This window comes from Leuresthes tenuis, unplaced genomic scaffold (assembly GCF_036924035.1).
Source record: "Leuresthes tenuis unplaced genomic scaffold, fLeuTen1.0.hap1 SCAF_21, whole genome shotgun sequence".
Lineage (NCBI taxonomy): Eukaryota > Metazoa > Chordata > Actinopteri > Atheriniformes > Atherinopsidae > Leuresthes > Leuresthes tenuis.
Window position 1 is genome coordinate 6,513,006 of NW_027325375.1, and position 22,256 is coordinate 6,535,261.

General features: G+C 37.4%; 1 protein-coding gene across 3 annotated transcripts; it reads left to right on the forward strand.

Moving 5' to 3' along the window:
* The first annotated feature begins 1,069 nt into the window (after positions 1-1,069).
* On the forward strand, positions 1,070-21,598 carry pou2f3 (POU class 2 homeobox 3). Of its 3 annotated transcripts, XM_072375287.1 has the most exons (14): positions 1,070-1,437; positions 1,767-1,823; positions 7,501-7,529; positions 11,138-11,239; positions 12,124-12,229; positions 12,557-12,645; positions 13,023-13,199; positions 13,927-14,068; positions 15,327-15,460; positions 16,152-16,316; positions 16,735-16,826; positions 18,242-18,284; positions 18,518-18,632; positions 18,759-21,598. In XM_072375287.1, the coding sequence occupies exons 2-13, from the start codon at positions 1,775-1,777 to the stop codon at positions 18,593-18,595; spliced, it is 1,206 nt and encodes a 401-aa protein (XP_072231388.1). In that variant the 5' UTR covers positions 1,070-1,437; positions 1,767-1,774; the 3' UTR covers positions 18,596-18,632; positions 18,759-21,598. The 3 variants fall into 3 exon arrangements, with proteins under 3 accessions (XP_072231388.1, XP_072231390.1, XP_072231389.1); XM_072375289.1 differs by lacking the exon at positions 11,138-11,239; XM_072375288.1 differs by lacking the exon at positions 16,735-16,826 and having other exon boundaries at positions 1,074-1,437.
* The last annotated feature ends 658 nt before the right edge of the window (positions 21,599-22,256 follow it).

Consider the following 22,256-nt stretch of genomic DNA (forward strand, 5'->3'; position numbering starts at 1 on the left):
TGAGGCCCCCCAGCAGTCTAAGCCTATAGCAGCTTAACTATGGGATGTTTCAGGATCACCTGAGCCATCCCTAACTATAAGCTTTATCAAAAAGGAAAGTTTTAAGCCTAATCTTAAAAGTGGAAAGGGTGCCTGCTTCCCGGACATTTACGAGCAACTTATTCCACAAGAGAGGGGCCTGATAACTGAAGGCTCTGCCTCCCATTCTACTTTTAGAAACTCTGGGAACAGCAAGTAAACCTGCAGTTTGGGAGCGAAGTGCTCTGTTAGGAAAATATCTTACAATGAGATCTTTAAGATATGATGGAGCTCGGTCATTAAGAGGTTTCTATGTGAGGGACTGGATAGTGCAATGGTATCATTGCCCCCTTCTGTGTGGGAGACCTGGGTTCTAATCCCCTACATGAAAGGTACTACCTCCAGTAGGGGTCCTTAGGCAAGACCCCCTTACCCTATCTGCCTACCTGTAAGTCGCTTTGGATAAAAGTGTCTGCTGAATGCATAAACATAAACATGTGAGGAGAAGAATCTTAAGTTCTATTCTGAATTTAACAGGGAGCCAATGAAGAGAAGCTAACCCTGGAGAAACATGATCTCTCCTGTTAGTTCTCATCAGAACTCTGGCTGCAGCATTTTGGATCAGCTGGAGGCTTTTCAGAGGAGAGGAGAGATGGTTGGGATGTGAAGGTTTTCAACTGGAAGAACTGAGCTTTAAAAAAAACTGAGCTTTAAAAAGAACTTAGCTTTAAAAATTACAGCAACAGTTCTTAAATGAAGAAGCGATGCAGTACAGCTGTAAACATGCTGCTCCTTGTGAATTTTTTAAAAAGTCTTGCTGAGGTCAAATGAAAAAGAGCATGTATTTTTTGAAAATAGCTATAAAATTTCTCCATTTCAGCATTTCACGTGTAATTTTTGGATTGAACAGGTTTTGAAATAATTCACAAATATGCAATATGTTCTGAAATACACATTTTACACAACGTCCCAACCTCTTTGGAGACAAGTTTGCATGAAAACTGGCAATGGTGAGTTATAGAGATGACCTGCTCTACTTGCTCAACTGTTATTTCAGTTGGCAAGTATGATACAAACATCATCTTGTTATCCAAAGCACTGTGAGGATGACTCCACTCAGCCTTTTTGTATGGACACACACACACACACGCACACACACACACACGAGTGCTGTAGATTTGCAGTAACTCCATTGTTGTTTTATGCAAAGAGTCTGAGGCTGGATAGGATGCAGAGAGACATATGCAAATCAACCTATCAGACAGCGCAGGGTGTATTGCAGAGGTGAACGCTTCTCTACTTAGGAAAATGCTGATGAGCTGCCGTGAATTTCCAAAACTTTTTATCCCAACGCTTGCTTCCCTCTGAAAAACAAGAGCGATAAAGAGAAGCTGGAGAAGTGTAAACTGTTTACCTGAGGTAAGTCACTCTTACAGCACCTGCTCATCAATAATTCTCTAATATCTTAGTCATTCCAGGTTGAATTATAATAATTATCACCCTGTGAATTCACTTCAGATGGGTTAGGGTTAAAAAAAAACTGTGACAGGAGCTTTATGGGAATAGCTGCCTTCCTTATGAATATTATAAGTAGGGTTCACATAGGAGTGTGTGGAGTTTGTGCGGTGGTGTGGAGGGGAGGGCGCATTAGAATAAAGTCAAGATCATTTTCCTGGGTGGCCTGAGTACTTCATTGTCCTGGTAAAGTTACAATCCAGTAGTAAAATCAGCTATATTTATCATTGCAGATATTAAGATGAGCGCAGACACGGTGGAACAGTCGGAGGCTCCAGCTGAGCAGGCAGGTAAGGATATTTCTCCTTCATAACAGCTGAATCTGACTCACAACACACAGAAGAATTCAACAGATGTGACTGAGGAAAGGTGCTATGTTTACACTGACACTGCTGGTGTTCCTGGGAAAAGTCTGTTCATCATCTTTAAATTAGAAAAGTTATGTGTTTAATTGGCCTCTTTTTTGGGGGACTTACTGAGTATATTATTGGAGGTTTATGTGTCAACTTTAACATGTAAAGGATGCCAAATGCCATGATATATATATACACTTTTATGTGGATTATCTGAGAGGATATGTGTGGCTCAGGCTGTCTGAGCATTTCTTATCTGACTTTTTGCAGTCACATCAGTGACTTTTTGGGTCAAGGTTTTTTCACTGATCAGTGATATTTAGAGCGAAAATATTTGCACGTTTGCCGTTTGCAATGTTTAAAGCAGAATTGTTGAATTAGTCGTTTTTCAATAGGAGGCCCCATGTGTGCTTCTGTGCATGTAGATAATATGGCAGTTGGTTTTTGTGCGAGAATGCACCTGAGGCTGTTTGCTGTGAGAAACAGACTGCCCAGAGGCTAAGGACACCAGCCAGCCACAAAAAAAAAATTAGGAACCAGCAGCAAAGAAAATGTGGAACTCTTATTTAGACAATGGTTGCGTGACAGAAGTAAATGACTTTGCGTCATGAAAGAGCTAAGTGTCTGTTATATATATTTTGACCATGAAAACTAGTTTCATGCATTCAGTAGAGCCTTTAGACATTAAAAAGGGACAAAAAAGAACATTTAAATAAATAAAATCAGATTTAAAGTACTGACAGAAACCTTTTCTCTGAAAACAACTTGGTACAGAATATTTCAATGTAATTTCTAAATCCTTTCAACAACACAAACAATCGTGCTCTCTTTTGTCCTGGATTGCAAACAGAAACCTCAGAGATAAACTTATACAAACAAAACCAGATGCAGCTGCATGCAGAGACACCTTCTGAGTGAGATACCTTCACTAGAAGTCAGAGGCAGCCAAAAAAGCTCTTTACAACTTGACACGACTGCTGTGTTATACGCATACTGCTACGATACTCTGGTTCATATCCAGAGTCCTGTGTGTGGCTGGTTTAGACAGTAAAAGAACTGTTGTAGTTAAAAAAAAAACATTCTGTCAATTTAGTCTTCTTAATCTGACTTTAAACTAGTGCTGTGAGTGCCTAAATGTTCATAATGTGATATGTTCATGACGCATTCACTCTGCAGTTGAAAAATAACAAATGAAACACAGAATCATAACTTATGTAGAATGTACTTGTGAAATTCTGGCAGCAACTTTCCACAATTGAATTAGAGCTTTAGCTTTAATTTTATATAAGATCATGTGTATTCTATGTCTTTTTAATGTTCAATTAAATATGTTCACACATATTATAACAATGAAATTACCAACATTATTTAGAACTTCTTTAATATTAATTAATCAGGTTTAGAATTTTTATCATATACTGGTCTATTATTCATTTCTGTATCATATAAAACTCAGTAGCTTGTTATCAAAGGCCCATATAAGTTAATTTCCACATGCCAATAAAGGATGGTAAGCTATACTTCTACAAGTGTTATAGAAACACGTTGCACTTGGACTTGAATTTGCCACTCAGTCTTGGCACAAACCAGCATGAAACTAAACCCAGTCAAAGTCCCCACCCCAGCAAATGTGTTTCAATAGTCTTTTCATATGAAATTAAACAAAATTTTCTTTAAAAACAGAGGAAAAGAAAATTGTATGGTTATTCACCATTGCAGTTTTTTGTATTATTTTAAACCAGATGTGGAAAATACAGCATTTCTGTCATTTGTCATTTATTGACATTTTTGCATTAAAAAAAAAGACAAAACAAAGCTGTATTGAAACATTACTGAGTGCTGTTTTGTGAGAACAACCCAAATGTCTTTACACTTCTTTTTCTCCAATTTCTAAACCCAGTCTCACAGGTAGTTGTGTAATAAATATTTTGGTCTCCAGTGAAAATGTAATAATTTTACAATCAAGGCGAATAAACTATGTAGGACTTTGTGTAGTTTTTTGCGACATTTTGTCCATAGGATCTGAACAAAGGTTTTCCATTGCACTTAATAATACAAAGATTCTATATTCTACACTGTCCTACAGTCTAAATTAATTCAATTTAAAATCACAGCCGTGATTGTTGTTTTTATTATGCTTTGTGGTTTTTTTGCTATCTGGTCCTAAAAAAACTGGACTCCAGGTTTCATGTCAGACTGTGTGTGCTGACATGACTGTTAAGAAAACAAAACAAGTCAGTGTGACAGATTATTACAGAGCAAATATTTAAAGTCAGATTTCATGCTAATGGCGCCTGACTCAACAGATAAGTCTATTCCATATTGTACATTGTAACAAGTCTAGTTTAATAAAGCCAGATGTCAGGCCTATTTTTATTTTTTTTTTGCATGAGAGACCAGTTGCTGGAACTTTGGAAGAGAAATTATGTTCCGGTCTTGTCTGATGTAGAATTCTTTGTTGTATTTTGTGCTTCATGATGCACCAAATGTTTTCAGTTGGTGGAAGTTCTGGACTGCAGACAGGTCAGTCCAGCTCCTGAACTCTTCTATTATGAAGTCATGTCATTGTCTTGCTGAAATTTGCAAGTCCTTACCTGAAAACATGTCAGTTAAATGAGAGCATATGTTGCTATAAAACCTGTATATAGCTTCCTGTATAGAGCCTTTCCAGACGTGCAAGTTTCCAGTTCCATAGGCACTAAAGCATCCTCATACCATCAGAGATGCAGGCTTTTCACCTAAGAGCTAATAAAATGCTGGATGGTCCCTCTTCTCTTTAGTTCATGTGAAGCAGTGATGATGATTTCCAAAAAGAAATTTAAAATTTTGACTTGTCTGGCCACAGAACAGTTTTCCACTTTGGCTCAGTCCATTTTAAATTAGTCTTGGCTCAGAGAGGATGACTGGATGATCCTTATAATGTTCAAATGTTCACATGGCATTTTCTTTGTATGACAGAGCTTTAACCTGCTTTTGTGGATGGCAGAGGGAACTTTGTTCACAGTTAGTGATTTCTTGAAGTGTTCCTGAGCCAATGCAGGGATTTCCAGAACAGAATCATGTCTGTTTTCAATGCAGTGCTGCCTGAGGGCCTGAAGATCACGGGCAAGAGTTCCTTGCGCACAGAGACCTCTCTGAAACTTTTGATGATGTTATGTATAATATTTGGATATGGAATACTCAAGTATTTGCAATTTTACTTTGAGAAAAATTATTCTGAAATTTGTACATGCAGATTTTTGCAGATTGCTGACTGTCTGACCATCTTCTGAGAGACTCTGCCTCTCTAAGGTGCTCTTTTTATACCTAGTCATGGTACACATTGACCAAATTAGTTGCAACATGTTTTCCCAGCTGTTTCTTTTTAGTCCCACTTACTTTTCCAGCCATCAAATTCAAAATGAGCTAATATTTTTCATAAGATGGTAACATGTCTCACTTTCAACATTTGATTTGTTATCTATGTTCTTTTGTGAATAAAACATTGATTTATGCATTCTCTTTTTCCTTACATTTTACACTGCATCCCAACTCTTCTTGTAACGGGGTTGCACTTGGAGGTAGACTAACACAGAGTTGGTTTAAACTAATTTTTAACAAGTTTTGTTGACAAATATAGAATATTGTATAATTTCCCACGAGTACAAAATTAAAGTTGACAGTGTTCACATTGCATACTTGTTTTCACAATTCACTGTGACTATGGCAAACTGTCATGTGGGGGTTGGAAACGGTTTCTGTTAAGTGTCATATTCAGCCCTGAAGATGAATTGAAGTTAGTGATATGGCAGAGATGATATCAGTCTACTTGCTACCAGTGAAGTTTGTGAGGATTCATGTAATGACTTTTTAAAACACGATTCTGGTACCAACGGATCTCGCAGATAAAAAAGAAAATAAGAGCTCTTTTTGCAGAGCTGTGACTGACCTTTTTTGTCGAACCACTGGTGTGCAGCCATAATGTTTTCAGACTGTGTCCGTTTGTGTGTGTGTGTGTGTGTGTGTGTGTGTGTGTGTGTGTGTGCGTGTGTGTGTGTGTGTGTGTGTGTGTGTGTGCAGACGCAGGCACTCTGCACTCAGGGCTGATTTGCATGTTTTGGTCATTTTCATACTGGAACCTTGACTGTGAAGCTGGCTGTGCTGTTGGGGGAGGCAGGGGTGGAAACGTAAGGGGAAAGGAGTTGGTGCGGTGGGGGGTTATGAGTGTATTTGCATCGTGTGTTTCCAGTAGCTTACTCCTATTCTCGCTTTCTCTCTCTCTCTCACACACATACACACATACAGAGCCGAAAAGTCCAAATTTGACATTCAAATTAAGCAAACTTATCCAGCAAACCTTTGAACTGTCCTCCTCTATGATCTGTCTGTCCACATGCAATCAGCTCTGACTCTTCTTGAAAAGACCTGTGTGTGAATTGTTACAACCAGTAACAACACTTTACTTAAATATGTATTTAGTTAAAAAAGTATTTGAATGATCAAAAATAATTCACTTAATGGAGATAAATTATTATTTTCATTGTGAATTAATTGGGTTGCTAATTCCTTGATGAACTGATTATTTGGTTTGTAAAACTCTGTTAAATTTTAACTATCACAAAGAAATATGTGGCAAAAAATTACATGTAAAGTGTTTGTTATGAAGTTGTTTGTTTGATCAATAAGTCAAACTTGAAAGGTTTTCAGTTTACTATAACTTAAGACAAGAAGCAACAAATCTTCCCTTCTAAGAAGCTAAAACACTGAAAAATATATTTTCTAAAGACCAATAAGTTAGGGATTTGCCTTCAAACAGACCATAAACATAGGGCCATAATTGCTGGGGGGTGAGGAAAAGGCTCTGACACACCTGTCATTCATCCAGGTGTGTCAAAGAGAGAGAAATGAAAACAAAGAAAAAAACGCTGTGAATAACGACTGAGCAGCGATCGAGGCAATAGTTGGTGAAAACGTGAAAAGATGACGGCGCAGCACTGCAGTGTGGATTTAGATTCTAAAAATGGGCAAGCCAGAAAACAAGTGTTTCCACACTGGTTCCCCACTTTCTGTAACATCATCCCAAGTCTAACAGTGTAACATTACAAATTCTAGAGCACTGTAGTATCAGATTAGTGAACAACACCCCCTATAATGTCACTATAATATTTTTAAAAAATAGGACAGACTTCCCAGATCAGACAGTTGTTTTTAACAGGTAAATGTATGTAGCTCTATGACTGTTTTTCCTTCATGTCATACATTTTGTGCTACTCTATGGCTATCCTTTAAGATATATGAACATATAGCGACTATATCAAAAAACTATAAACTGTCAGACAGTTTTGAAGATCCATGATTCAATTTTTTTTAAAAACAACCTGTAACCAAAAGCTAAAAAGATCAGCTTGATCTCTGAGTTAAAATTGATTTGAATTCAATTTCGATGAAAGCAATGTGAATGATTTCACTTTGACATTTTTTGAAAAATGCCATATGAATAAAATTGAGTTGAAAATGCTCCAACCCCCAATGTGAAATGTTTTATGACACGTAAAGCTTGAAATAATGAATAGCATACAATTTAATTTGATCACAGAGCCACATTTCAAAATCTGAAATTCTTTTTCTCTTTCAGATCGAAATGGAATTGACTTCAATCGACAAGTAAGTCCCAGATGTCACTCCCTGTACTGTATAATTCCCAAGAATGACTGATATATGAATGTGTTCTCTGTGTTCATCAGGATGTCCTGGATTGCTTTGTTTAACATGAAACTCTTTCCTGTTAACTCGCATGCACACAGTTATTTACAGCACCGTTGATAAAGCAAATTCTCAACCTTTGACAAAACATTAGATAATATAGACCTATGTTGCTACACAATCCCCCTGATCCAGCTACTCCATTTGTGACTTTTATTTAAGCCATTTTCCCTTTTTATTGGGTAAATATTAATAAGTGTCTAAAGCTGCTGGCTGGTAGAAACGCTGCACAGACAGCAGACTGGAGCAGGATCCTCGAGGATGTCTTTACAGAAAAGGGACCACTGTTAGGACGTTAATGGGGATAGTTTGATCTCTTTGAAATCTAATTGTGTAGGGGTCTTACCCAAAGTCAGTCACCTACAGCAGATTATAGTTGGAAAGCCTTCAGTCTGTTGCCGTGAACCATATCAACAGAAAAATGTTTTTGATTCAACCATTCACACAAACACTTATACAGTGCTTCTTATTTTGTAGGCTTTATATAGAAATAGAATAGAATAAAATAGAAAATGACTTTATTCACCCCTCAGTGGAAGAAGTAGCTCAAAGATTTTTAGATATTTACAATGATTGTATATTAGACAACAACAACAATAATATTACTACTACTACTACTACTACTACTACTACTACTAATGATAATAATAATAATAATAATAATAATAATAATAATAATAATAATAATAATAATAATAATAATAATATGAAATGACCAGATAAATAAATTAATGAAATTTGAGAAGAACATGTCAGCAGTCACTATTAAAAAGCTGTGGGGACAAAGGACATCCTGAACCTCTCAGTCCTGCAGCACAATGAGATGAGCCTCTCACTGCAGCTGCTCCTCTGTCTTTATTATTCTCCAAAAGAGAATATAGTTTCCTCCTCATCCGTTATTCCACCACAGCACTGAGAGGGTCTAGCCTTCTGCTTACAACAGAACTGGCCTTTTTTACCAGTTTGACCTGGCGCCTACAGTTTTTGTCTGTAGTGCAACTCCCCCAGCTGACAACAGCATAGACTCACATAGACATAGACACACTCTCTATGACAGTGTGATAAAATTGCATTGAAGGACTCCACAAGGTCCCTGTACTCCTTCTCCTGTCCACCACGCACACATGTCACAACAGCCGTATCATCACATACTTCTGTTTCTGGTGTGTGGTGGAGGAGGGAAACATCAAAAACATGCAAGGCAGTGGGTCCCGAGGACCGGAGTTGAAAAACACTGCCGTATAGTGTTGAAAGCACTGGAGAAGTCAAAGAACGTGATTCTCACATATGAACCAGGCACATCCAGATAAGCATATGCCCGATGCAGCATGTACAGAATCGTCTTCCACTCCTATGTGTTTCTGGTAGGCAAACATATGTTTCTGGCATGCAGCGCTTTTTCTCTGCAGTCACATACTGATGAGCGTATTCGGGGCAGAGAGAGGCTCAGTATCTGACATGGAACTGTTAAGTCAGCACTCTCTTCAAGGTGTCCTACAAAAACAGAGATCTGATGTTGCTGATCTATCTCTATCTCAGTTGGCTAATTTGTTTGAGCTACTGTCTGATTTTGGTAAATCAAAGCAGCAGTAGACCTGCAACTCTGAGCTCTGTGAGCACTTGCTTTGCTTCCAGTGTGGGTACTCCTGCCTGCTTCATCTGGTCCATTCAATGCAAACTTGAAAGTGATAAAAATCAACTGGAACACTGGGTCATTGAACAAATCCTTCTGGTTCTCCGACTTCCGACTGGAACCGGAACACAGTCAACTTGAGTGTGACGTCATTTCCAGCTCAGAGAAAAATGGAACATAGCATTTAGACTGTTGCCATTTCAACTGCGACCTGTCTTTAGTAACACACTGACTTTGGGTAGTTACTTCATTCAGCCACACTTTAGAGAAACCAAACTATCCTTTTAAAAGAGAAGGGATTATTTTGAATTTCTATAGTATCCTTCTCATTAAAACATTTATTTTTACCTTTTTTAATCTTTTTTTCTTATATTCTTTTATGCTCTAGATTTTTTTCAAACTCTTGTCATTGCTAACTTTAACAAACTTATATACTTATATGGGTGTCAGTAGTGCATCTACAGCCCTCCCTGCAGAGCAGTTGGGAATATGACCTTTGTGCCATGTGACCGTTTAAAGTAAAGCAACTGCAACATATACACCTGTTTGAGCTCCAATAGAGGACAGTGTAACGTCAAATGATCTTATCTCTGGGTTTTTTTTCATTATTCATGTAATAAAAAAATATTTTTCCATGTGCTTTCAAATATAATTTGTATTTAAAAGGGCAACAGAGTGCTTTTGTTGCCCTCTAATATAGAGAGTGGCATTTTATTCGATATGTATAACAGACTCCTCCAGAGTTGGGAGTTCAAATCTTACTGGATCAGTGATGTATTAGATTTAATTAATATACGTATGGTCTTTACCCCTACTGTGGTTTGGCTCTTATTGACCCAGTGGCTGTACCAACTGCTGTGTGTTGACGGTTGTGCACTGTACATCAGACTGATCAAACATAACCCATTTCAAACATGATTAAACATGCTAAAAACATGAACTAATATCACATTTAGGTGTTGGTTGTTTTAGGTCCTTCACAGTTTTTGGGGAGCTAATTTGATCAACCTGTCCAGTGCTGGCTGTAGAGCAGGAGTTAGAGTGGCAGTTCTTTAACTGAAAGGTCACTGGTTGTCATGTCAAAGTGCCCTTAGGATAGATACTGAGCCCCACAGGGACCGAACATGTTCCTCCATGTTTCCTAAATAAACAAAATGCAGTTTTCCTGCAGTTTTAATGTGGACTCATCTACATTTGATGTTCAAGTATTCAGACAAGCAGGATGGTATGCGACTAACATAAAATAAAGTTAATCTTTATAATAATGAGGTAACGTATCAATGACAGATATGACAGATAGCGCTTGCGAGTGGGATCACTTAATTGGTGATTTTCATAAACACCTTTAAATTCTAAAATCTGGAGCCAAAGGAATTTTGCTAAATGTATTTTAATCTCAAACAATTTGAACCAAGGTGTCTTCCGCTAAAGTCCTCAGTCTTCAATGTGACTGCTTTCTCTTTGGAAAATGATTAAACAGTCTGCAGCTACTTGGATATTTTGTCAGATATTCTTTTAGACACAGGTGAACGTTTCTTTTGTACTTGTGCTTTCAGGATGTGCCATGGCTTTGAGGGGTTAGTTTGTGGGAGAGTGAGCGGGAAGATTATTTGCATACTGGCTTGCTCAAGGGGAGGGAAATAGTTCATCAATCTTTGTATCGTGTTTAGTGACAAAACTGGTCCAGAAGCAGTATTCATTAGTCTATGAGTGCGTGTGCTTTGTCTCACTAGTGTGTGCTGCGTACAAAGATTTATAAGCATGTACATACATTCAGTGTTTTCTCAGCTCTAAACATCTAATCTAACTTATCAATTAAATAATATATTAATATGAAACATGATGTGATGGTTTGGATGTGTTTTCTATGTCTTAGATAAAGACAGAGGACATCAACGACTCACCTCATTCGGCCTCCTCGCTGAAGACATGTCACCCAACACAGAGCTCACCTGTGCACGGGAGTCAGCTGAGTGGGGTAAGACATACTTAGACCTGCTCAGCTAAAATTCAGCTTTTTTTAGTTTTTAGGGGAATTTAATTGATTTGTGATAGACTGATTTATTTTTTTAATAACCTAAAATAAGTAGTGAGGAGTGCCTCTGACTGAGAGCTTCACACACACACACATATTCTACTCAATCACAAGGTAGCCCTAAAGCACAGCTTGCTTTACGGTGTGCTCTAAATGGGACTGTATTTTACAGAATAAGAATCATGCTGTGTTGAAAAAGACTTTAGCTTAGTGAATGAGACCATTATTACCAAATAAATTAATCAAGTGAGAAGTAGTGCTATTTTTCCAAGACTTTAGTTCTACTTGAATCGCCCCCTGTTGTTCATCAGATAGAAGGCATTGTAAGATCTGTCTACATCCATTTTTCATACATCATTCCCATCAGTCTATCTATATACCTCATATTAACATTTTGACTTTAGTAACTACTGTACTTTATGTTATAAACACCATGGTTTACCTGAGAAAGCACTGTTACAGAACACAGTCCCTAATATAATGTAAACTAGATCATTTAGCTCCATCTCAACCAGATAAAATAGTAAAAAATAGAAAAAAAAATGTTTGTACTTTAAAATTTAACTTTATTTGTGCATTTTCAAATCAGTTTAATTTATGATGTTTATGAATTGATTAGTTCCATTTTTTCTTTCATTACTGAAGGCTCTAAATATTATACCAAACTTTACATAATATTAAAAACAAAATAACTAAGGGTAGAACATGATCAACAGTGCAAATATATCAATCAATAATACCAAAATATTATACAATATTTATAATATACAATACAATATGAATATATTGTTGTGGGCTTGTTTTTGTGTGTGTGTGTGTTGCTTCAGGAGCTCACCTCCCTCCACCCTATGCAGCAGCTGGTTTTGATGCCCCCGACTCACCTGTCATCTCCCTCCCCCTTCCTGCTCTCCCAGAGTCCTTCCAGCCACCAAGGTAAAGTTTCTGGAAACATTCACCTAATTACTATTAACTAATCCTTCATTATTGTTCTCCAATAACAGGTCATATCTAAATGTTTCTTCCATGTAAAGGAAGATTCGGACATTTTGAAAAGCATGCTTGTCACTAATCTGCCCAGCCGGGCTTAACATCAAGACTGAGGAGCAAATCGTCGTACTGTAAAAACAGCAATATGACCCTCCTGGAATTATTGCTTAAGAAGACATAGCTCATCTATGGGCCATGATTTCTGCTCTGTCCAGCATTTATCTAATCTCAAAGTGAGCACTGATGAAATCTTGCTGTTATTTTGTTTTGCAGCCCTTTTGCAGCAGAACCTGCTGTCCCTTCCTAGTCAGAGTCAAACTAGTCTTCTTCAGCATCAACCTGGACTGGCTCTGACTCCACAGGTAAGTAATGACCACCTCCTGTCTATTTGCAAATCAAGTAATAAAGAACACATGTAAGAAAAAAAGAAGACTATAAATGAGCAAAGTGAGGAAACGAAGGGGTGGGGGGTTATTCACTGTAGTGACCAAAAGAAGGAGACATGTATGAATAATGACTAAATAAAAATCAGGAGAACAAATAGTCAGTACAAAGTATCATTGTGTTAGGCTATTGTTTTAGGCAGGAATGACCTGTACCACTCATTATTGCAGAGGACCTGAAGTAGCCTCTGACTGAAGACACTCCCTAGTCTACATTATGTCTTTTTTTCCCTCCCCATCTGTTGTACTTCACTTGAAAGTTGAATATATCTCTCTATGATGCCTCTCTGATCCAGGCAATGAGTCGCTCTGGCCTGGCAGGACCTTCAATGGAGAACCACATGGACATGTCCCACCTGCAGATGCCAAAACACATGTCAATACAACCACAGGAAGAACCCAGTGATCTGGAGGAACTGGAGCAATTTGCTAAAGCATTTAAACAAAGACGTATCAAACTGGGCTTCACTCAGGTAATCAGAACCACATTATATTTCCCATTAAATAGCCTTAAAACTTCTCAATGGTTGCAATCAGTTTATGTTATATTATTTCACATGGCTGATATATTTAGATAAATCCCTTTTACAGCTGGTTCAGGAGTCAAAGAAGGCACACAGGTTGCAATTTAATAACGGGAGTGAAAACCTGATTGCAGCTGTGGCATTGTTTACTTATGCTGACAGATCAATGTGATTAAAGTACACATATAATCCTTATGTGGCAGGTTATTAAACTTTTTTAAGATTAAAGACTTTCAAATAAGTTATCTTTTATAAATTGTGTACTAATATTTAATTCTTTGTTTGAATTTGCTTGAATCTAAATCAGATTTGAAAAAAACAAACAAAGTTTTTAGTGAATTTAAAGTGCAACACATTTTTATGTCCTGTCTTTTTCAGGATGTTTTTAAGAATGTATCTGCAGCAATTTATCTGAAGCAGTCAGACAACCCCCTTTTTCTTCTATGTAACATAGCTTAACTGTTTTCAGCTCTGATCGTTCTTGCTGGTTCTGTAATGATATCACAGAATTATGATATTGGAACATTTTTTTAGATAAATAATTTCAACATAGACCAAAATAATGAACAAAACTGAAACCCAAGTTCTAATGAATAAGAAGGAATCATTTTTAGTTCATATTAAATTAAATAAGTTTTGATGCATGGTTTTGCTCTGTGTTTTTGTTCCATTCCAGGGAGATGTGGGTCTTGCAATGGGAAAACTGTATGGGAATGACTTCAGTCAGACAACAATCTCTCGATTTGAGGCTCTCAACCTCAGCTTCAAAAACATGTGCAAGCTCAAACCTCTGCTGGAGAAATGGCTGAGTGATGCAGGTACAACACAGTGATGATAGAGGTTTCAAACAAAATGTATTAAGTATATTTCTTTCAGAATATTTTCATGGAAAGATAAATGTTTTACTTCATGTATGAAAGTCTCTTACACAATAAATAATCAAAATGATCAAATGTGGGAGTTTGCAGAGGTCGGAGATACAAATATCAATAAAGTTCAAATCTGAAAATCAATATAATATGAAATATTCACTTATTTACTTCTGTTGAGTCTGGCGAGGGAGCATCTAAAACTCTGTACAGTTGATAGTTAATTACTTTGGCAAATGAGTTTCTTTGCTTTCTTGCTAAGATTTAGATGAGAACATTTGATTTAACTCTCATGTCCGCACACTACATATAAAGCTATCTAAGAAATACATACCTCACCTCAGAAGTGTCTTGAATATCCTCAGACCGTTCTAAATATCGACAAATCCTTTCAGGCCCAAAGTATTACTATTTAAACAATTCAAACTTTTTTAGAATTCCAGAACCACAGCAACATGATTTTAGTTTGTGAAAAGAATGCACACACAACAAAACTAAAAAACGTATTTGTTTAAAGCAAATTACACTTGACAAGCTTTAAGGCTTTTCCGTAAAAAAAAAAAATAGTGGGTGTTTAATAGGCTTAATCTGAAAGATCTAACAGAAAACAGCAGATTGTGGCTGCCATGCAGCAGGGGCGATATGCTGGAAATGTTGAACAACTCCACTCATAATTGACAAGAAGAATGTCAAAAACAAATCAAGTCTACATTTGAGAAAGAAAAAAACGTTGTCTGCAGGACTTTCATGTACTTTAGTGATAAAGACAAAAGATACCTCCTTTTATCTTTAAACATATTTTTTTTTAAATGGGCAAGACAAAATGTGAGTCTACAACAGGTGAAGTTTCATGAGGAATTTGTCTAGTCTTGGATTATTAGAAAGATTAGAATTAGATTTAAATGTTTCAGTAATAAAACTAGTCTTGAAAAGGCCTTGCTAAAAAAATCAACTCAGCCTGTGCTCAACACCGCATGCTAATGCAAAAGAACTGCATGTAAATGTGAGGACGACAGAGTGTGCCATTAACTCTCATAAGGGACCATGTCCTTATAGTTTCTTTCATGAGCCCAAAAACACTGATTACTTTCAGCCAACAAAAATGATATAATTATTACTGTTGCATTAGACATAATGTAACTGTTGAGGTTCTGATTTTTGCGTGGTTGAAGCGTTCCAATGAATGTTGTATTTGTCTTTGCATCAGAGAACTCACCATCTGACTCGATGAACACTTCGGCCTCTCTGCCACCCTTGATGGAGGGCTACGGACGCAAACGGAAAAAGAGGACAAGCATTGAAACAAACATCAAAATGACATTGGAGAAACGTTTCCATGATGTAAGTTCAAGGTCTCAAACCATCTTTGATTGAGGCATATAACAGATCGATAGATAGATAAATCGATAGATAGATAGATCAAATATGGAGTATTTAAACTGGGATCTGTATAATCAAATTATTAAAACATATAATATCCAAAATGCATCTCCTTATCACAGATGTAAGCTATCAGAACCATTTTAAGTTATTATGTGCCTGCCATTGCGAAAATAATGTTCAAAGCCATTATATGTAACATTTTAATATCAATATAGCATTTCTCGTGATGTGTAAAAACATTCAAAAAGCTTGTCGTCATGATGATCTATTTAGTTTAAGGTCTGTTGGTTTCAGCTCACTACTGGGAACACAATCTGCTATGAAACTGTATTCATGCACAGAAAGCCTGAAAGAAAGATCTGTAATACTTTTTTCATAGCATCACTTTTCTTCTAGGGTAATTTGCCAGGTCATGATTTTAAATGGTTAGATATTTCCAACCCGAGTACCTGCAAAATAATTGATATTCCCATTATTATTAGCTGTACTTTGTGCTGCTAATTAGCACTGTTAACATACCAAGCACAAGGCAGTGTTATAATGTTGAGTGGTGGATGTTTTACAGATGAGTTACAAATATTGTGCTTATTTAAACCCCCTCCTCCCTTTTGTGTTTCTTTTTTAATATGACCTTGGTTATGATTTTTAGAATCCCAAACCCAACTCAGAGGAGATAACTCTGATCTCAGAGCAGCTGTCCATGGAAAAGGAGGTGGTTCGAGTTTGGTTTTGTAATCGTCGTCAGAAGGAGAAGAGAATCTACTGCCCGGTGGCTACTTTACCAGTCAAATCTCACAGCTACAACTCCAGAATGGTTAGCTATCAAACCTATTAATCTCTTTCACACACAAACCTCCAGGACTGTTAGGTCTCTAGAACTATTAAATTATATTTCCATGGAAAGTGTTACTGACTGTTTATGCAATCTTTTGGCCTAAAAGATTGCCTAAAAGTAGCAAGTTAAGTGACTATTGTCTTCTGGTCCCCCACTCAAAAAGCCCACATTTTTTCTGATTGTCCAACTTTTCAAAGCCGGCAGAACAGCACTCAGTCCCCCCAAGCTTCGCAGCCTGTTCTTATGAACGTTCTGTGCCTGGAGTAGATTATCATATAGCGCTCGTATCAAATAGGCAAAACTACGGTTTATCGTAAAAAGATTCTAATAGACTTCTTTAATGAACATACATTTTCATCATTTTTAAATCCTTGTTGACTCCATGATCGGGTCGCAGTGGGCTGGAGCCTATCCCAGCTGCCATTGGACAAGAGGCAGGGTGCACCCTGGATGGGTCACCAGTCAGTGTGCAAACCTCTCAAATACCGGGTAATAGATACTAAAACATATCTAATTGTTATTACATGACACATATAGGCATATTTTTTTCAATTCTTCCAATTCTTCCTACATGTTTTTACTCATTCTGTTTTTACTCAGTCGTTACGCAAGCTTACTTGCCACAAGAATAAAACTAAAAACAAACACACAAATAGACCCAGATGATCTGTTTGGAGATAGAATCACTCCTGTGTGTATTAGCTCAGCTTGACTTAATTTAAAATGACCTTTTTGAAAACATTGTTAAAACAGTAAAGCATAAATGTAGCAACACAGCTAAATTCCCAGCAAAACTTGTACTTTTGTGGGGGGGGTTTTATCAGTTGGCAAAAAAAAAGTTTGACTGAAATTTTCAGACCATTAAACTCATGGTCTCTTAAAGCATTTCCAGACTGTCGCTCTGCTCTAATAAAATCCAGATTTTAATACTGTGTTGTCATCTGACAAACTCACCATTCGAGTACCTTCATGACAACATGAATTTAGCTGTATGTTCAGGTACGATGATCTCCCAGAGAGAAAGTTAGAAGCAGCAGAATGTCTTGAATGTTTTCTTACATGGTCCACAGCACTGCTGGGTCAGACATATGTGTCAATACTTCCTGTGCTGTGCATGTCAAGTGGTACAGGGACAGTGGTCCAGTTAAATGGCCCAGTCAAGCTGTAACTGCACCTCAACTTAGCTTTGCATAGATAGCTGACTGAGATTGATAACTCGCAAACTTCCCTTTAACCAATAATGCTTAAGTCAGTTTAAACAGAAACAATCTGCAAATGTATTAAATCCTACTGCAGTATGAGCAGAGACTGGTTCTTCACACATCACACAGTTTTACAACAGTTTTGCAGTCAATACTGAGGGGCTCTGAATACTGCTATTAACATCGGTACCATGGTTACTGTATTAGCACGACAAAATCTGTGCAAACACTTCAAAATTTCTATAGCCTTCCAATCTGAAAACTTTTAAAGCACATATACTCCCTCAAGTCTTTTACTTTACTTTTCTCTTTGCATACAGATCAAATAAGGAACACAAAAAAGTATGTTAATAAATGAGCCTAATATTGCCTGTCTAAATAAGTTGACAGCTAATCAGGGGGGGTTCTATGTTCACATCATTCAATGTTCTACAGTTCAGTATTCTGCTAATATCATTTAACATTAATATTTAGATAGCGGTTGACTGAGATGAAAGAATAAATAACAGCCCTCTGCATGCATTACACAGGCCACTCTCACCCTGCAGGCTGTGATTGACTCCTTTTCCACTTCACTGCTGGCGATACATTACAAGTTATTTAATAGTTCAAATCAGAAATAGTGTGCTCCTGGAAAATGTTGTTTCAAAATCATATACATTTTGATCATGACTGTAAAAGTCTAATTTTACCCCATTACAGGCCTCTACATCCAGATCCTACAGCCCACTGGCCTCAGGTGCAGGCAAGTGTTTTCTTAGTAGTGCTCACATTCCATTTCTTGGTACTCTAATTAACATTCACTCTGTTGTGATTAACACTGCTCTTTACGGTGTGGAATAATACATGTGTTTCCCCCTTTTTTTATATCTTAAAAGGAATATTTCTTTAAAAGTTTCCACGTGAATAAAACAAGTACCATAAGACATATATGGTTTTCCACATAATTATCTATTTTATTTGATCTTTTTCTTCCAGTTTCATCAAATTCCTCCCCAAACAACCCAAGCCGTGAACCTTCTCCCAACAGTCTATCCACAGCCTCAGTGTCTCTAACCTCTCAGGTCAACCCAGCTTCCTACAGCACACCAGGGTAAGAAACGTCCTGACAACACCATGCTTTTCTTTCTCACTCATTGAAGATAGCAGAAAAGTAAGACAGAACCACTATGTTTATGTCTTTGGGGATAATTCTGTGATCCTCCGTTTGGTTTTCCAGGTCCTGGTACCGTGCATGGAATTCTGCTGCATATCATCACTGAGAAACCTGAACTGTATCATGTATGATGCATTTGAAGATATTTTGTTTTGAGAAGGATGGAGATGAAGTAACAAAACACCCACGATGTGAACAGGGTTATGGTTGGAGGCTAAACCTGAGATCAACACATAGGTCCAACAGGCAGAGTACTGTCACACACTGGCAACACTCAGTTCATCATTCATGCAAGTCCCTGCAGCCCAGAGCTGTTTGATATGTGCTCCCATGACTCTTTCTATTCTATTACAAACATGAAGGACACACAGAAAAACACATCATCAACACTGATGAGAAGTCTCATGAAGGTTGTGTGTCAAACTGTTTCTTTTTGCTGTGTTTATAAAAGGCTTCAAACAGATCACTTATTGCTGTTAATGTAACATACATTTCTTATGTCATTTTGATTTTCCATTTCAATTGCATTCATATATAGGAACAAAAAGCCATATTAGCTGTGGAAGTGAATTTAAAGTGATCTCACGCAGGCAAGGCCTGACGGAATACGCATAGAGTCTAAACAAGGTGGTTAATGGATGCCGGGAGTTTTCATCTGCATGCTCACACAGTGTGACCACTGGTGACAACTGCATTTGATTTGGACATCATTCATCTTACAGTTTGGATTTTATTTTCATCCTACATAGGTTAACTCAATTTAAATGAATTGTTACATCTTATGCCCAAGTAAGTGATGAGACGAGGACACAAGGAGACAAAACCCCTGATCAAAAATTATCAACCAAGACTTGTGAAGATAAAACGAAAAATGACTGCATCAGAAATTTTAAAAACTAATCCAAAGATGGTGTGTACAGCTGCGGTGATGCTTGAAGTTTTTCATAATTGACATATTTGCGCATGAAAATGGCCTGCAATGTCCACGCAAGTAGTAAAAGTAGACGAAGACAACCCAGAATGACAAATAAAAGAAAAGCATAAAACTTGGTCATTTAGTTATTTTGTAAAATTACATAATCTGTGAGCAGCAAAAGATGTGAAACTGCGGCAAATGCAGTTGATCTGAAAGGTAACATCAGAGTCAGGAGATGAGGAGATTTCTGAAGATCTCAGAAAAGCCTGTTTTCTTGCATCTGGGCCGAGATGGATACCAAAGGAGAATGTCAGGACATCTGTCACACAAGTCGTTCCACCAAAGAACGGTCAAAGAAGTATACGTTTGGAATGACAAAGGCAAAGCTCTGATCGTAATTCAACAGAAATATTGTGAAGGGACTAGAAGTGAGAAGTTCACCATCATCCCACAGCTGGAGCTGCTCTGTACAGAGATGCTCTAAGTGTCCACAGCTGTGTTAACAGTAACTGGAAATGTTTAAGTGACTGATTTTTCTGCGCAAAAAGACACTGAAAGTGAAAGATCTCAGACTTCTGCTGCATCCAGATATGCTATTTTGGGTTATTTTCCTCAACATATTAATGACCAAACGCGATCATTTTGTTTAATTTGTGAAACACTTCATCTGCTGAAAGGGATGTAAGAAACTCTGATGTTCTTTTGGATCATTTCAATGCAGAAATATAGACAATCAATCAACCAATTCCCACTTGTTTGAGCATCACTAAACCAGTAAACTATGGCACATGGGTAGGTAAAAGGTTGTAGAGGTTTTCACTGGTGTTCATATGAGGTTTGTTCACTACCTGAAAGCTCATATTTTCACCAGTCATCTCAGCAGTTTTACTAATGAGTACTGACAGCAAAAAATACTCAAGGTGAGATGAGCTGAGGCCTTCTTCAAAACAATTATTTCTGATAAAACTGGAACTGCGATGGCCCTCATGGAGTTCTTTACTGTACAGATTTGATCTGTGAAGTTCTTGATAACATAGCTGTTTTTTTCTGAGTGTTGCACAGTTTCCTCCCTGTTTACAGATTTAGACAGCAGAGGGGCTAAAGGCTGTCATTTACAGTGAGAGCTGAGTGTATATAATGCCCTGCCCATTTGCACACATCCACAAACCTGTCTAATATCTGCCTAAAGTGGTTTCAAAGGCCTTTTTGTCCAGAAATATAATACAATGTCCCCTGCCTGTATCACTCAACTGTCACAGCAGTAAATGTTTGTACTGATGCTATCTTGTTGTCCTCTGAAGCCATCAGGTTAAAGAGAAAGCCAAAAAAATCTATAAAAGGCTAAAACCAACAACATCATATCTAAAAATAGAAAAAGGTTCGTGTACTCTGTCATTTTGGTAAATGTTTCTCAAATTGGAGCAAATTGAAATTTCTTGGAAACTATTTTCAGCTGTGGATGAATACACAGTTAAAGTATTTCACAGCAGCTTTTAATGACACTGGAGCTCTGCAGAACTCAGGAACAAGCGGTTTCAGACAACAAACTGTGGTGGAATCTGTGGGTTTTGGTGTTTTCACAGGACACCTGTACATGACATAAGGACTTCTGAGCAAATGTTGACTTCTGCTGACCCAAGCCAGGGCTTCTCTTAATAATGTCAGATCTCAAGTCAGTCTCAGACCGCTCTTCCTACTTATTCGTTGAGTCGCCTATTTTCTTTGTTTTTCTACTTTTTTTTCTCTTTTGAGTGTCCATTGTGCGTTTTATTTTGTTGCAGTGGTATGAAAGTCTAACAACCACTATCACTGTTATTTAATGTTACAAAATAGTTTTCTGACGTAAAGAGTAAAGTGATGTTTTTACTAATATAAGTGGAGTTTACTTTAGTAAAGGATGAATCCCACAGGAATTTGTCATTCTCTTCCAGCGACCTGTATTATGCTTATACTTGTTATCACTGTCAATAAACAGAAGATAGTTCAATGTGTTGTGCGTCTGACTTTTTTCATAAAAAGGAATAGCTATCCCTTTTACAGGATATTTACAGATATGTATCTATGTCTTTATACATATATATATATATAATTATTTTTTTTTCCTTTGAGCTCAAAAGTGGAGTCAATAAAAAATCATCCCCGTCTATACCTCTACCAAAGATTAGAGAATCCAGAGGTCGAAGCTCACAGACGTTGAACTTAGGATGTAAAAAGAGAAGAAACTCTTTAAACTTTGTTATGAGGACTGTAACGTAGGTTCAAGCCGGAATCTTAACGGTTTGGGAAGGGATCCTCACTTTGCAGGAGGTATGGGGGAAATTAGAGGTACTACATCATGGCAGGTTAACTTCAGCTTGAACAAATCTGCTTTCTCAGCAGTGGTTTCTAACAGTGGACGTGCTTAATGATCAGCAGCTGCATTATGTTGGATACAGCTTAATCCAGGTTAGGTGTAAGATGAAAACATGGGTACAGAAAACTTAGAATCAGCTCTTTTGCTAGACTGACATCTCTGACCAAAGACAGAAAGATGACACTGAGCGAGATCTCAAATTCTATTTTTTTTTCTATAATGCCCTCAGATAATGGACTATTGAGAGGATGCAGATACTCATTAAAAGACAGACAAAAGGACACATTGAAGA